Source organism: Mesoplodon densirostris, chromosome 2 (genome assembly GCF_025265405.1).
Source record: "Mesoplodon densirostris isolate mMesDen1 chromosome 2, mMesDen1 primary haplotype, whole genome shotgun sequence".
NCBI lineage: Eukaryota > Metazoa > Chordata > Mammalia > Artiodactyla > Ziphiidae > Mesoplodon > Mesoplodon densirostris.
In genome coordinates this window covers 174,966,322-174,981,874 of record NC_082662.1, presented here as the reverse complement: position 1 = coordinate 174,981,874, position 15,553 = coordinate 174,966,322, and the positions used below count along the sequence as shown (strand labels likewise).

Genomic DNA, 15,553 nt, shown 5'->3' with positions numbered 1-15,553 from the left:
AGTCAACAGGAGAAACGTGTTATAGCAGCAGAAGTGCAGCAGAGAGCTGTGGTTAAGACAAGGACCTAAGAAGTCAGCTTTGGGCAGGAGTGTGGCAGCGTGAGCTCTGAGAGAACAGTGGTGCGGTGGAGGCAGAAGCAGCGTGAGGAAGAACGGAGGGCTGACCACTCTCTCAGAAAGTGTGACTGGTTTTTGTGTGTGTGTGTGTGGTACGCGGGCCTCTCACTGTTGTGGCCTCTCCCGTTGCGGAGCACAGGCTCCGGACGCGCAGGCTCAGCGGCCATGGCTCACAGGCCCAGCCGCTCCGCGGCATATGGGATCTTCCCGGACCGGGGCACGAAGCCGTGTCCCCTGCATCACCAGGCGTACTCTCAACCACTGAGCCACCAGGGAAGCCCGTGACTGAGTTTTTGAAGACCTCAGAGTAACTACAAGACACAAGAGGGAGAGAGGAGCTCAACAGAAATCGCTTTTGTTACATTCGTGGTTGTGTTTTGCTTTTTAATCAGAAAGATTTAGGGCAACTTCAAATTCAGTATGAGTTACGGAAAAGAGGTACTCCAACAGAGAAGAAACAGGAAACTGGTGGTTCAAGGTCTGAAACATGAGGGATACTTAGATCAGAGCAGTTATCTTCACCTCTTCATAGGAATTTCCCTGTAGCATAGAATTCAGGTATTTCGGAAACAAATGAATACATGGAACAGTATTAGTTCATGATATTTATTACTGGGGTTGTTTACAGAAAAGTCTCTTTTCCACTATTTAGGCATAAGAATAGATATTTTTCTCATGTAACCTCCTTTTAGATCCTTTATTTAAAAAAAAAATCATAAAACTGTCTATATCTGGGGAGATAATAGTATCAACTTTTTAAAAAGTGAGGAGGGTTGGAGATGGGGTTTTGTCTTATCCCTTAGTAACTACGACCAAACAATGTGTAGAACTTGGCAGGGTTCTTGCCACAGACGCACTGGGCTCCAGGCTGCAGCTCACAGAGTGGTCTGAAGGGGATGCAAAGGCTTTTAGCTCCCATCGATGGGGCACCAGGTTCAAGATCTTGATCCCTGAAATTAAAAACAAATAAGAATTCCATTCTTTTATGCCATACATTTCTATTCTTTTTCACTGCAATACCTCAAGGGTTTTATCTGTTACACGTAATTATCTTACCTGGCAGTGGTCTTTTTGATCCAATCTTCACAGTCAATTTCCCCACAGAATGGAATCTGAGCAATCTAATAAGGAAAAACGTTCACTGTTTACATTCTGTAGAAGGAACATTTGAGTTCTCTATTAAACCTATAAGCAAAAAGGATAGGTCTCCCAGTCTTTTTCAGGCCATGGTACTCTTGCAAATCTGCTAGCAACTCTGCTCAGAGGTACTCAAGATAACAAAGAATGTCTTTCACTCTCCCAAACCCACACATCATATAACATCCGGATGTAACAAAGAATCTTTGCAATACACTTAAATGTCCAAATAAACCGGCGGCAACATAGTGCTGAAGAGAAGGAACAAAGGGTGAATTTTGAATCTTCTTCATTTCAAATTTGCACTGCTGCCTGCTCTACCTGGTCACGTGGTTACGAGGAGGATAGAGGGGAAAGGACAAATAGTAAACTGTTTTTTAAGTTGTTGTTAAAATAACAATTAACAGGGGCTTCCCTGGTGGCGCAGTGGTTGAGAGTCCGCCTGCCAATGCAGGGGACACGGGTTCGTGCCCCAGTCTGGGAGGATCCCACATGCCGCGGAGCGGCTGGGCCCGTGAGCCATGGCCGCTGAGCCTGCACGTCCGGAGCCTGTGCTCCACAACGGGAGAGGCCACAACAGTGAGAGGTTCACGTATCATAAAAAAAAAAAACAACTAACAATCAAGTCAACCTCACTTTACACATCCTTATTTAAAAAACCGTGCTGTTTCTAACATGTTATAGGTAAGTGAATCATTTTTCAAGTCCAAGGGTATTTTAAAAGTCAAAAAAAGGGCTTCCCTGGTGGCGCAGTGGTTGAGAGTCCACCTGCCGATGCAGGGGACTTGGGTTTGTGCCCCAGTCTGGGAAGATATCACATGCTGCGGAGCGGCTGGGCCTGTGAGCCATGGCCGCTGAGCCTGCGTGTCCAGAGCCTGTGCTCCGCAACGGGAGAGGCCACAACAGTGAGAGGCCCACGTACCGCAAAAAACAAAAAAAAAAGTCAAAAGTTATTTTGTATCAGAAACAAAAACCTCTCAAATTTTCTTTCATAGACCATATAGAATAATAGGCAGTGGGACTTCCCTGGTGGCGCAGCAGTTAAGACTCTGCGCTCCCAATGCAGGGGGCCCGGCCAGGTTCGATCCCTGGTCAGGGAACTAGATCCCATGTGCATGCCACAACTAAGAGTTCACATGCCACAACTAAGGAGCCTGTGTGCCTCAACTGAGGCTCTGGAGAACTGCAACTAACGAGCCCAGCTGCCACAACGAAGACCCAGCACAACCAAATAAATAAATAAATATTTTTTAAAAAAGAATCATAGGCAGAATCAAGAAACCTGGGATTTTATCCTAATTTTGAAATTCATTGCCTATATGAAAATCTCTAGCCCTGAGCTTTCTTTTGTAAAATGTGGATACTGGACTAGACAAGAATTAAGATTTCTCATAGCTGTGAATCTTGAATTTTTCATCGCATGTCTACCTCAAAATGAGGCTTGTCTGCAATAATAATTATGCATTAGTCCTATAAAAAATTCGTGTTAGTAGCAGAGAGATTAAAGACATGGATAATTCCCAAACATTAGAAATGCTAGTTTAAAAGCAACTAGAAGGTCATCCAGCTTCTTTGCCAACTTCCCATCAACTAGTCCCAGCCACACCTTCCATGCTCAAATCGAGTCCCTTCTGAAAACCCTGCCTTGCACTTGGGATTTAGTTAAACATTTTTCAAAAGGCTTCTCTAAGAAGTAAAGTAAAAGTAAATAGAGATGAGGACATTACAAAAAAACGAGTAATTCAACAGGAGAACGTTATTGCAGGGCAAGGAGGGGTTAGTTTTCTACATCTCTTGTGTTGATTAAGCAAAATATGTTAGCCTAATTCCCAAAGTTGATAAACTGTTATTTTGATGATGTGCATTAAGACAATAAAGAGGTGGTCAATTTCTAGGCATGGTGGGTGGGACGAACGGGTGAAGGGAAGGTGGAAAGATTGGTAATAACAAGTATTTTGAAAAATTTTAGTATAGTCTTTAAAATATATATTTAAACTATATATTAACAATTATATAATTATTTTAAATATATAAATACTTTAATTAAATATACAAATAATATAAAATTAATTATTGGATATATAAATAATATAGGGGCCTCCCTGGTGGCGCAAGTGGTTGAGAGTCCGCCTGCCGATGCAGGGGATACGGGTTCGTGCCCTGGTCTGGGAGGATCCCATATGCCGCGGAGCGGCTGGGCCCGTGAGCCATGGCCGCTGAGCCTGCGCGTCCGGAGCCTGCGCGTCCGGAGCCTGTGCTCCGCAACGGGGGAGGCCACAACAGTGAGAGGCCCGCATACCGCAAAAAAAAATAAATAAATTAAAAAATAAATAAATAAATAAATAATATAAAATTTAAATATAGAAATTGTTCAATGAAAACTGAAGCAAAAACAAATCTAGAGACCTAAGAGCTGAAATAACACAAAGTTACTTACCTGTATTGAAACTTGGTAAATCATTAGCACTTATACAAACAAAAAGCATGAAAAAACTGTACATTCATAAAAGAATTACAATTCATTCCAAAAGACAAAATAGGGGGAAAACTCTAATCAGTCTTTAATTATGTAATGATAAAAATATTAAGACAATTACAAAGAATGTTTTTGAATAATAAATTTGGTTTCTCAGAAATCTTACTTTTGTTAACTCATAACACTTAAAGTTATTTTTTTATAACTTTCACAAAGTTTACAGTAAGTAGTCTTATTTTCTTTTCTCCAAGCAAAAAAAAAAAAATCACTAAGCCTTGAGAAGGTATTTCTAAAGTAATAATTTTTAAAATTAAAATGGTGCAGCATGTGAACAAATTCAACGAAAGCTGTTATTAAATGTATCTGGACTCATAAATGATAATTTTATAAAGAAAAAAACATGTTTTAATTATTTCTAGCTTCAAAGTGAAGTTTAGATGACATGACTTGAAATTCCTTTTCACTACACACATGATTCATTAATATGAAAGGAGAACATGCATTTTTAGGCTATTTATTCAGCCATGGAAAGGTTTTTACCTTTTTGTCTTTTATTATTTCTACATCTATGTTTTAAAAAGACACAATCTTTTATAATACATAATATCTTGAACTCTGCAGCAGAAAATGGTAATGACGAGAATTATTAATACTCAAAAATCATTGATCAATAGATTAGTAATGAATGTCAACAGTAATAAGTATGTTACATATAAATGACATTTATTTTTCATTCAATTAAGATCATATCCCCTTGGAAAAATTTGCTAAAATCAAGTCCTATAAGTCAGACATTAAAAAAAAGTTTTTCATTTATACCAACAGGGAAGAGTAGAAAATCAAACTCTCACCTACATTCAAGTTCTGAAGATCCCTCCCTCCTTCTCCCCTCCCAGTAAATCCAACTTTATATACAACAGCCTCAAAGCCTGCTTGATGGTCAGTCAACATACCTAAGCTGACCAACCGTGAGGTGAGATGAGGGATGAAACTGACTACTGAATACAAAAAACAAAATCTGCTTTGGTCTCTACATGATCTCTGGACACACAACTAAAATACTATATTCTGGTTCAGGAGAGATGTTGAAATCTCTCCTGTAGCTTATCTAATATTAGAATAAAAGACATGATTCCACTAATATCTGCTGAGATTCATTTCTTTGACAGCAATGGATTAACTGATACTCTATCGATTTATTAACTCTTATGCAATGTCTTTAAGACTGTACTGCAAAAGTGACTACCATGCTTCTATAATAAAGGAAATTTTAAAAGTCAATAATTAATGGAACAAAAAATTATAAAAAATAAATTAGAGTGAAAGAAAAAATATACACGGAATCAGATGGCTATCCATTCTCCAGGCAGAGGGCTAGAAGAAATAGAGATTAGAAGTATATAGTTTGAAGTCACATGGCAAATTACGGACACCAGAAAGGTGGAAGATTACAAGGGCAATAAACCAAGAATAATAGAAGGCTAAATACTGAAGAGTTATGATCTGAAGGGGATTTTTATACTATCTATTTTGTACTCATTTCACAGATTAGTAAACTGAGAGCCAGAGAGATTAACATTTTCTCAGCTCATGCAATAAGAGACATATTAGGAGGGAATGAACATAGCCAAGCAAAATTTTGTCTTACACCCTCAGCATGAATTAAAAAAAAAAAAAAGAAAGATACAGAGGAAAGTATATTAACACATTTTTGACCAGAGACGTATTACGGCCACAGGCATTAGTTTCTGCAAAAATCCCCCAGTTGATAATGTGTTAAGCTGAATCAGAAGAGAAATCTAAATTCTAATACCAGGTCTGCTTCTGTACGGCTTGGGGTAATTTATTTAGACTCTGGTCCATGGTTTTCTCATTTATAACCTGGGGACACAGGACTGGCTGTATAATCAAATGTGCACCAAAATACTAAAGTTCATAAGTGATTCATTCCAGGAATTAATAACTTTGCAAATCAAGACCTCTTCTTTATGAAAATTAAGTTTCGGCTGGCAACATCTGCATACACACAACACATAAAGCTGATAAAATCTTAAAGAGCCATTAGGGAAACCTGTGTAGTTTTAAGGAATCCAGAAGTACATACTCATTCTAAAAAACGGACTTAGAAATAAGTAATATGTTTCACTTATTATTCAGAAAGTTCAATCAACTAAGATCTGGGTAAGTATATATGCCCAGAGAATAGAAACGGGCCTTCCTTATTTTAGGAATCTGCACATTACATTTCTAAAACTAGAACAATGCTTACTTTAGGAACTTACATCAAACTGAGAAAACAAAATTTTTCAATAATAAAAATATTAGGGGTCATACAGAATGAATTTTGTTCAGCCAGCGTAATGAGCATGAGAAAAAAACTCTTACATAATCAGTTTACAGTGTTATCCAAAAATGATATAATGTTGTAATGCTGCAGGAAAGACAGTGGAAAACAAGAGTATGTAATGCTGAGTAATATATAATCCTTTTGTGTGACAGGCTCTGAAAAAGGGATTAACATCATGCATAAATTCAGTGAGTCTTAAAACACCATTTACTGAAATATGTTTATATTCAAAACTTTGCAGAAGTCTCTTACCTTCCCAGAATCAAGTTCCTTCTGAAAGTCCTCCATTGTATTAGCCACAACCATATGAGTCTTAAGGTCTTCAGAAGCCCTATCAAACAATTAGAAAAGAATACATATTTTTTCTTACTAATATGACAAAGTTTTTTTTTAAAATAGCATAATTTAATGAAAGAATAATAACCTGGAAGAGAGAAGAATTCAATATGAACTTCAACTCTGTCTCTAGCAGTGACATTCAGTAAATCTCAGTTAGCTCATCTCTGCATAATCGTGAACACTAAATGAATGGAGAATTTGCCAAGCATGCACAGGTAACAATTACTTTTGTAATCACCATTGAATCTCTACTGATCAACATTCTAATTCCTGGCATTACCACTTATTACATACAAGAGTCTGGGTTATTATTTAAACCTCTCTGGTCTTAGTTTTCCCTTCTAAAAAATTGGAAAAATATTCAAATCTAACTACCATATCAAATTGTTGTTAGAATCGAATACAAAGGCATGAAAATATTTAAGAAAGGAAAAACACATAAATATACATTATTCGAGCTATTTTCACATACTATGTAAGTCTTTTGTAAGAACCTCAGGTTTCAGAAATGGGAATAAATATTATTCTCTTCCACACTCAAAGTCACACATTACATGAGGTGGTGACCAAGGAAGAGAAGGCATATTTTTCTTTTCTGAACCTCAGGGCTAGACTTGTATGGACCCTGAAGGCAACTGCTAGCTGTCCACCAAATCTGTTTCCTTTTCTTCCAACTTTTTTGCAGTGAGGTAGGCCCAAGTGACTAAGTTATAGCCAATGAGATGCAGAGGAAGGAACTCGTCACTTCCCAGGTTGAAGCCTTAAGGAGGGGAAAAAATGCACCTTTAAGCAACTTACATTAATAAATTTACTGAATAAAAATGTCAACAAAAAACCCTGCTTTTTAGTCACTAAAGCAGTGGTTTTCCAACCAAGGGTGTACATGTGTATCACAGAGAGAACATTTTAACATTACAGATAACCTGAAGGTATCTTTTTTTAAAAATAAATTTATTTATTTATTTATTTATTTATTTTTGGCTGCATTGGGTATTCGTTGTTGTGCGCGGGCTTTCCCTAGTTGCAGCGAGCCGGGGCTACTCTTCGTTCCAGTACACAGACTTCTCATTGCAGTGGCTTCTCTTGTTGCAGAGCACGGGCTCTAGGTGCATGGGCTTCAGTAGTTGTGGCTCGCGGGCTCTAGAGCGCAGGCTCAGTAGTTGTGGCACACGGGCTTAGTTTCTCCACGGCATGTGGGATCTTCCTGGACCAGGGCTCGTACCTGGGTCCCCTGCATTGGCAGGTGGATTCTTAACCACTGCGCCACCAGGAAAGCCCGACCTGAAGGTATCTTAACACTAATGAGTCAGAATCTCCAGGTACGAGGCTCAGGTAAGTTTCTATTCCCAAAGCTCCCAGGTGATCCTGAGGAGAATCTCTGGAAAAGAACCTCTGCACTGAGAGCACTATTCGAACGGTAGCAACAAGGACAGGCAGACTTCTAATCTTTCGTCTCTGACAGTATCACCTGTGCTGCATTCAGATGAACTTCACGTGAATTATGAATTTGTAGGCCAAATAAATCCGTGAAGTAACCCTTCAAAAGATATATTATCATTCGCATTTTAGGGCAAGCAAGCCAAGAGAAGCAAAATCACTTGCCTAAAATCACATAAATAAGCACCAAAGCCAAGGCTAAAATTGGTTCACTCCTTAAATGCAAGATTTATTGAACATGAATATGAATCAGGCACAAGGTATTAGAAGATAAACGAGTAAGATACAGGCACTACTCTCCCCTAGAAACTGAACCTGTATCCCCAGTGGCCATGGGCCTTCCTCTCTGCTTCAGGTGGGTAGGAAAGAAACCAGGGTGCCACACATATGCCACCAATCTTCTAGTACCTCTGCCTTGAGATCTGTGATTCTAAAAGTCCCCTCTCCAGAGGTCAGGGCAGCCCTGAGGTCTCCCCCTCACCTTTCACCCCCAATCCCAATCAGGAGGTTCTTAGCCTTGGTGACACATCATAATCACCTAGGGAGCGTTTAATACTCTAGGTGCCAGGCCCACTCTAGACCAGTTAAATTAACATCCTTTGGGGAGAGTCCCAAGCACAAGTATTTTGAAAAGCTTCCCAGGTGCTGCTAATGTGTATCCAACAGGTGAGAATCAATGCCTTTGTCCCTCAAATTTTATATATCATGAAAGCCTGGATCTAAAATTAACCCAAATTACTCCATGGGGCAGACAGTCCATCACTGCAAACTCAGTATGGAGCAGAAAGCATATAGAAAAGCATTCATAATACAAGTTAAAAAACACAAAGAGAAAGTCCAGTTAAGAACCATGAGAGTTCAGAGGGAAAGAGTACTTTCCACAGGGGCAGTCAAGGATTCCTTGGCATATATCTCAAAGGCTGAGCACAGTGTGAAGATGAGAGACACAAGCAACTCTAAGGAACTGACCGGGTGAACAGGTTAATGTGGATGTCTTCCAAAATAGCGTGAAGTTTCGTCTCAGCCTCATTTTCAGCAACTGTTAGCTTTTCTCCAGTGTCCCGTCTGACAGCAACAAACTGACAGCTCTTCATATCACGTGGCCCAACTTCAAGTCTAATTGGAACTCCCTAGGAAAAAGGCAGTTAAACATAATACATGCATGTCTCCAATTGAATATATAGACTTATTCCATGGCTTTATCTACTGTAAATCATAAAAATCCAAAAAACAAAGACAGAAACAAACCACTTTAAAAAACTAGGTAATATTCCTGAGATATTACAGAAACCTCTTCCAATGGGAAGGCATAAACCTAAGGAAAGAAGGTACTTACTGCTCGAGTGGTTCTGAGCTAAGAGTTTAACGGGGAAACATGAGGGTGGTTGCAGTTGTCTAGCTCAGTGTTCCTAACTTCTCTCCCATAACGCACACACAGAAAATTACACTTGTAGGGCACATGGGGGTAAATACAGAAGGCTTCTTGAGGCTGACGCCACTCCAAGCCACCTTCGTACATCCTTGCCTCATTCATGGCACGTGGTGTGCTTTGGCTGGGAAGCCCTAGCTCTGGCTGCTCTAACCTGAGCATCAGAATCACTGTGCTTGTCCAAGCACAGACTGCTGGCTCCACCGCCCGAGTTTCTGATCACAGTAGGTCCAGCGAAGGGGCCTGAGAATTTATATTTCTAACAAGTTCTCAAGGTGATGTTGAGACTGCTGGTCCTGGGACTTCACTTTGAGAACCATTCCCCAGTAGTCTATGGTTTTTACAGAGGAGCTTAAGGACCGTATGCAAGTTTAAGCCTTGGGAATGTTCAATCCTTGTTAATGCACATAAGGAGTCTGTTCTGTGAGTGGATTAAGGCCTAGCGAGACCTCAGTTTTAGGGCCTGGAACCTTACCTGACAAACAGTAGGTTTTTAACAATTTTTTTTTGACTGAATGATCCTCTAAAACTAATTTGGGGTTTCTGAATTTAAATTAGGAAACTCTATATACGGTTTAGCTGATCGGCAGTCCCCTAAATCAACGTCAAAGGAAAAAATTTAAATGTTACTCTAGAAAAAATCACCCCTAGAGAAGACTGATTTTATAAACTATCGGGAACAAAATACTGTATACTATTACATTATTTTATTGTTTTCTTTATTCATGCAATGCATGCACGTGTAAGAAACAGTGTTAAGTGCAATGAGATTTAAAAGACGAATATAAGAAAGAGATCCTGTCCTCAAGAAGCTTCATGTTTTGCATGGTAAATAAGGCATGCATACAAATAATAAAAATCAGTACAGAAAGTCAAAAGTGAGAAACTATCCTCAGTTGGAAGAGAGAAGAAAAGTTACTGGAGGAGGCACAAATTAATGAGTAGATTCATCAGAATTGAAGACCATTCTATAAAATAACTGACCTATATTTACAGAATGTCAATGCCATGAATGACAAAGAAAGGCTGAGGACCTACTTCTGATTAAAGGAAACTAAAAAGACATGACAATAAAATGCAATAGAACTACATCCTGTACTGGAAAAGGGGAGAGCTGGGACAGCTCAGAGCAAGGTTTCGAAGCTGCAGCTGGGTGAAAAGGCATCTTCACAGGAGAAGAGCCTGGCACGGGGTGTCAGAGCCCATGAGGGATGAGGAGGGCATTCATGCAGCGGAGTGGGTGGCAACAGCAATGAGAGAGTGGAGGAACACAGGGGGCACTGATCAAATAAACATACTAAGGACAACTGGAGCTAGGTTTTTCACTGTCAGAGAAGAGAGTTAAAATACGGAATGGGAGAAAACTAGTTTGGGTCATGTGGGTTTTGACTGGAATTGAAGGTATAAGTGTGAACTCACAGTTATCAAATTACATAGGTGGATACAGAAAAACGATGTAAATACATGTGAGTATTACGTACGTACGTGTGTGTGTGTGTGTGTGTGTGTACACACGCACACGCATTCCACAGCTCCATCTACTGAGAAGGCTTGGAAGCAGTGAGAGCTCAAAAGTGATGGGCACACCCGCACTAAATACCATTCTTTCCTAAAAAGAACCAGGGCTTCTTCGAGATGTGGCTAATTGCAGAGTTGGGCGAGAGAGAGAGAACAAGATAAACCCTACAAGATCTTCTGCCAAAAAGCAAGGACGTGCTAAAGAACACAAAAGTTAGCTTTAAGGGATCCTACTGGTCCCATCGAAGACAAATTTGAGCATCAAAATAAATAATAATAGTAACAGATTATAACCCACTGAATAATCTCAGAAACCATGGGTCCATAAAAAATTTTAAATAAGTAAAAAGCTAGTGAGGAATGTCAAGACCATGATAACTAAAGAAAAACTGAGGAACTATTCCAGACTAAAAGAGACTAAAGGGACATGGTAACTATATGCAACACATAATTCTGAACTAGATCCTTCTGCTATGAAGGACACTAGCTGGACAACTCACAAAACCTGAATGGGTCCTTGAAGTAGATGGCAATAAGTCTCAATGTTAACATCCTGATTTTATAGGCTTTATCGTGATTATACAGGAGAACATGTTTGTAGAGTGATGGGGCATCATGGTAGCATCTTGTTTTCAAATGGTTCAGGCAGGAAAAAAAATTTTTGTACTGTGCTTCCTTTATTGTAAATTTGTGTTTGTTTCATGATAACAAATTTTTTTTTTTTTTTTTTTTTTTTTGCTGTACGCGGGCCTCTCACTGTTGTGGCCTCCCCCACTGCGGACGCACAGGCCCAGCGGCCATGGCTCACGGGCCCAGCCGCTCCGCGGCATGTGGGATCTTCCCAGACCGGGGCACGAACCCGTATCCCCTGCATCGGCAGGCGGACTCTCAACCACTGCGCCACCAGGGAAGCCCCATGATAACAAATTTTATAACCCAAGTGGAAGAAACAGCACAAGCAAAGACACAGAGGTGGAAAAATAGACTGAGAAGAGAGAAAAGATCTATGAAAGGGGATAATGGAAAACAGAAGTGGAGAGATCATCTGAGGCCAAGTCATACAAGAGGCATGTATTTTATTGGTAGTTTTTCTAAGTAACTAGTTATGAATTTACTTAGAAGGGACTCCTGTTTTTTGTTTGTTTTTCAACAGCAATACAAAATTATCTTAATCATCCAATACAGTAAAAAAAAAAAAAAGTAGTTAATTCACTCATATTATTTTCCCCTTTCTACTTCCCATTTTCCCCTATTTTCTAACGAAGAGTCATGGGAGTCGGTCGCTGGGTCCTAGTCTGGCAACCAAACCATACACCTCATTTATTAATCTGGGTGAGCCTCACAATACATACATCTCACACACACACACACGCACGCACGCACACACTTTACAAAGTGAATCACTATCGAATAAATATGAATCTAGATCTCCCAAACTGTTTTCTTTCCTTGGAAATTCCTGGCCTTAAATGCACTAGCAGTGCTTTTCACTAGCTAACGAACTCTCTTTCTCAGTGTTCTTTTAATTTTCGGCATCAAGTTTAGAACTTAGGGACTTTGTTTTCTTTCCTAACTATTGTAGACAAGGAAGCTGCAGCGGAGCCAAGTCACACTAAGATGCCTCCCCCCATAGTACAGGTTCACCAGGGTACTGCAAAGAAGAGGGACAGCGACAAAGTCAAGTCAGTCCGAGGAGGAGGAGTGAGATGAAAGAGGAAGGGAAAGATGAGAGACACAGAATTAAGTGTGGATGACTTTTGTTCCCTTTCAGTACAGCTAGTAGCAAGGAACAGGTTTCTTTTTAGTACCTCAGGCAAGTACAAATGGGTTTAGACAAGGTATTACTGCAATCACACAACCACTATTTCAAAGTAAGTAAAAAAGACTGCAATTAAAGGGAAATTACAGAGAAAATATTCACCTTTAAAGTCTTCATTAATGGTAGGAGACTAATGTATTTTTTCCTTCGTTAAAGGAAAAGATATATTACAAAAAGGAAAGCAATATCAATATAACTACTATTCTTCAGCAGAGATTTATCTTAGGGGCCATTTAAAACAAATAAGGGGATAAAGATTAGCAACTTTGGGAACCCGACATGTACACTGAATAATCCCAGTATTACTGAGCTTCCATATTTGAAAGATTGAAGCTGCAATATCACTACACCTTCTTATCCACTGCCTGTAATATGTTTATAAATTTGACTCCTAATTGCTAGTTCTAACAAGATCCCGTTTCATCATAAGAAAAAAAGTTAAATCCCAGAAGTTTGAAAAATGGAATAAAGAATACAGATCATCTATTAATGACAATGTGCAACAAATAAAAGTTATATCAAAAACATTTAAACCTGAATATTTTTTGAATATACAAAATAAAAATTAACAAACCACTGTGAAACAATGTGGTGTGAAAAACCAAGTATGAAATTAATCTCTGATTAGCTGTAACAATGACAGCTAGTTGATGCCCATGCACCACTATTCTGAAAGTCTTACTATTTAAATAACGTATTTATTTTATGAATTCTTGATATAAACATTTTAGTAACAACCATATAAGGTTTATTAACCATAAACAAGGTCTTCACGATCACTTTAATTCTAACGTAACAAAAGTCCGAATTGGGAGCATGGGAGTAAAATATGCAACTGAAGAATTTACCTTGAGCTCCCAGTGATTGAACTTCCAACCTGGTGAATAGTTATCTCGCAAATCAGCTCTAACTCGAATATTAACGCTGAGTAACCGCCTTCGATAATCATTGCATTTTGCAATCAGAGCATCTCTGTCTTCTTCAGAAAGTGCATTTGTAATGCCGCAAGGAATAACCACCACCTAGAATCCAGCAGAGTATCACAAATTTATACAAAGGAGCAGTATACAGAAGTAATGAAGTCACATCACCACATAGTATCCAGGAGTCAAAACCTCCTAGTGACTATAAGCCTTCACACAAATCAACTTGGATGGTTTCTAATCTATGCAGAATATCTAGCAACAATTTAATAGCTGCATGTTGTTTGTCAATGCTAAATACATTTGTTTTTCATTTAACCTACTATAAACCATTATTCAAAAAATAATTTCTAAAACTTTTATAAAGTAGGTAAAAAAATTAAAAGAGTAAAAAACAGTAACACAAATAATATACATAGTTACACAATACCAAGGTCTAGACTGTATTCTACGTTCTGTATCAGCGAAATCTACCTGAATGACACTCAGAAAAAAAATCACACTTTAAAATTTTCTTCGCTAAATATGGCTTGTATTTTATAAAAGAAATGATAAACAAAAATATTTTCCTTACCTGAACACAGGCTACACGGGGTGGTAATACTAAGCCCATGTTGTCCCCATGAACCATGGTCATAACACCAATAGTTCGAGTTGTCAGGCCCCAGGAGTTTTGATAGGCAAATTGCTTCTCTCCTGGTGTCTTTGGATCTTCAAAAATGATTTCAAACATTTTAGAAAAGTTCTGCCCTAAATGATGTGATGTTGCTCCCTAAAATAGAGAAACACATCTTTTAATTTTGATAACCTATTAATGCCTTTGAAAATAATTACTGTAAGATCACATACCTTAAAATGGCACTAGACCTGCTTTATCTTCCCTGATTTTTTATATTAAATAAGTTTTTAAAGCATAACTGATACAACAAAGAGACTAAGATTAGTCAAAAAATATATAGTAGCATACAGCTATGAGCAGCCCCTCTTATAGGAGGTACTTTATTTACAAAGTTTTTTTAAAAATCCATGCTTTGGGGCTTCCCTGTTGGTGCAGTGGTTGAGAGTCCGCCTGCCGATGCAGGGGACACGGGTTCATGCCCCGGTCCGGGAAGATCCCACATGCCGCGGAGCGGCTGGGCCCGTGAGCCATGGCCGCTGAGCCTGCGTGTCTGGAGCCTGTGCTCCGCAACAGGAGAGACCACAGCAGTGAGAGGCCCGCGTACCACACACACACACAAAAAAATCCATGCTTTGGTAATTCAGGATATAAGCCTTGATTTAACTGACGTTGGAGATATACAGGGAATGGGACAGATTGGCCTGAAATTATAATATGGCCTTAGAAAACATGTGATATACTGATTTTTAAGAGTCTACTTCTCTGATGACAGAAGAAACTTGTCAGATCTGCCCACGGGCTATGTTTACAGTCACCTAGGAATCCTATACAGTAGTTTGATACCTGGATAGCTCTTCCACTGGCAGATATAAATGCTTCTACTGTAGTTGTGTAGTCTCCTCCCGCAAATTTCTCCTTTTCAGTCTTTCTTCCCTTTACAACAGGAATTGCCAGGAGTTCTTCATATACCTGAGCATATAAGTCAAGTATCTGCAAAACCTGTAACAACGTTTTAAATGAAAAGTGTTCAAATTTATGATATATTTATTGATGATAGATCTATAAAAACTGTGCTATTTTAAACTAATTGTGGGGCTTCCTGGGTGGTGCAGTGGTTGAGAATCCACCTGCCAGTGCAGGGGACACTGGTTCGAGCCCTGGTCCGGGAAGATCCCATGTGCCGCAGAGCAACTAAGCCCACACGCCACAACTACTGAGTCTGCGCTCTAGAGACCACAAGCCACAACTACTGAGCCCACATGTCGCAACTACTGAAGCCCACACGCCTAGAGCCCATGCTCTACGACAAGAGAAGCCACTGCAATGAGAAGCCTGCGCACTGCAACAAAGAGTAGCCCCTGCTTGCCGCAGCTAGAGAAAGCCCACGCAGCA

At 39.4% G+C, this 15,553-nt stretch overlaps 1 protein-coding gene across 1 annotated transcript in view; it reads right to left on the bottom strand.

The window, feature by feature from the left end:
- Nucleotides 1-709: 709 nt before the first annotated feature.
- Nucleotides 710-15,553, bottom strand: part of EPRS1 (glutamyl-prolyl-tRNA synthetase 1) — a 67,578-nt gene continuing 52,734 nt past the window's right edge. The window contains exons 26-32 of the mRNA XM_060091426.1: nucleotides 15,005-15,160; nucleotides 14,117-14,314; nucleotides 13,468-13,641; nucleotides 8,823-8,983; nucleotides 6,330-6,408; nucleotides 1,174-1,238; nucleotides 710-1,067 (exon numbers count right to left, since the gene is read on the bottom strand). Of these exons, the coding sequence (XP_059947409.1) occupies nucleotides 917-1,067; nucleotides 1,174-1,238; nucleotides 6,330-6,408; nucleotides 8,823-8,983; nucleotides 13,468-13,641; nucleotides 14,117-14,314; nucleotides 15,005-15,160 (984 nt within the window). The 3' untranslated portion in view covers nucleotides 710-916. The remainder of the gene's footprint in view (nucleotides 1,068-1,173; nucleotides 1,239-6,329; nucleotides 6,409-8,822; nucleotides 8,984-13,467; nucleotides 13,642-14,116; nucleotides 14,315-15,004; nucleotides 15,161-15,553) is intronic.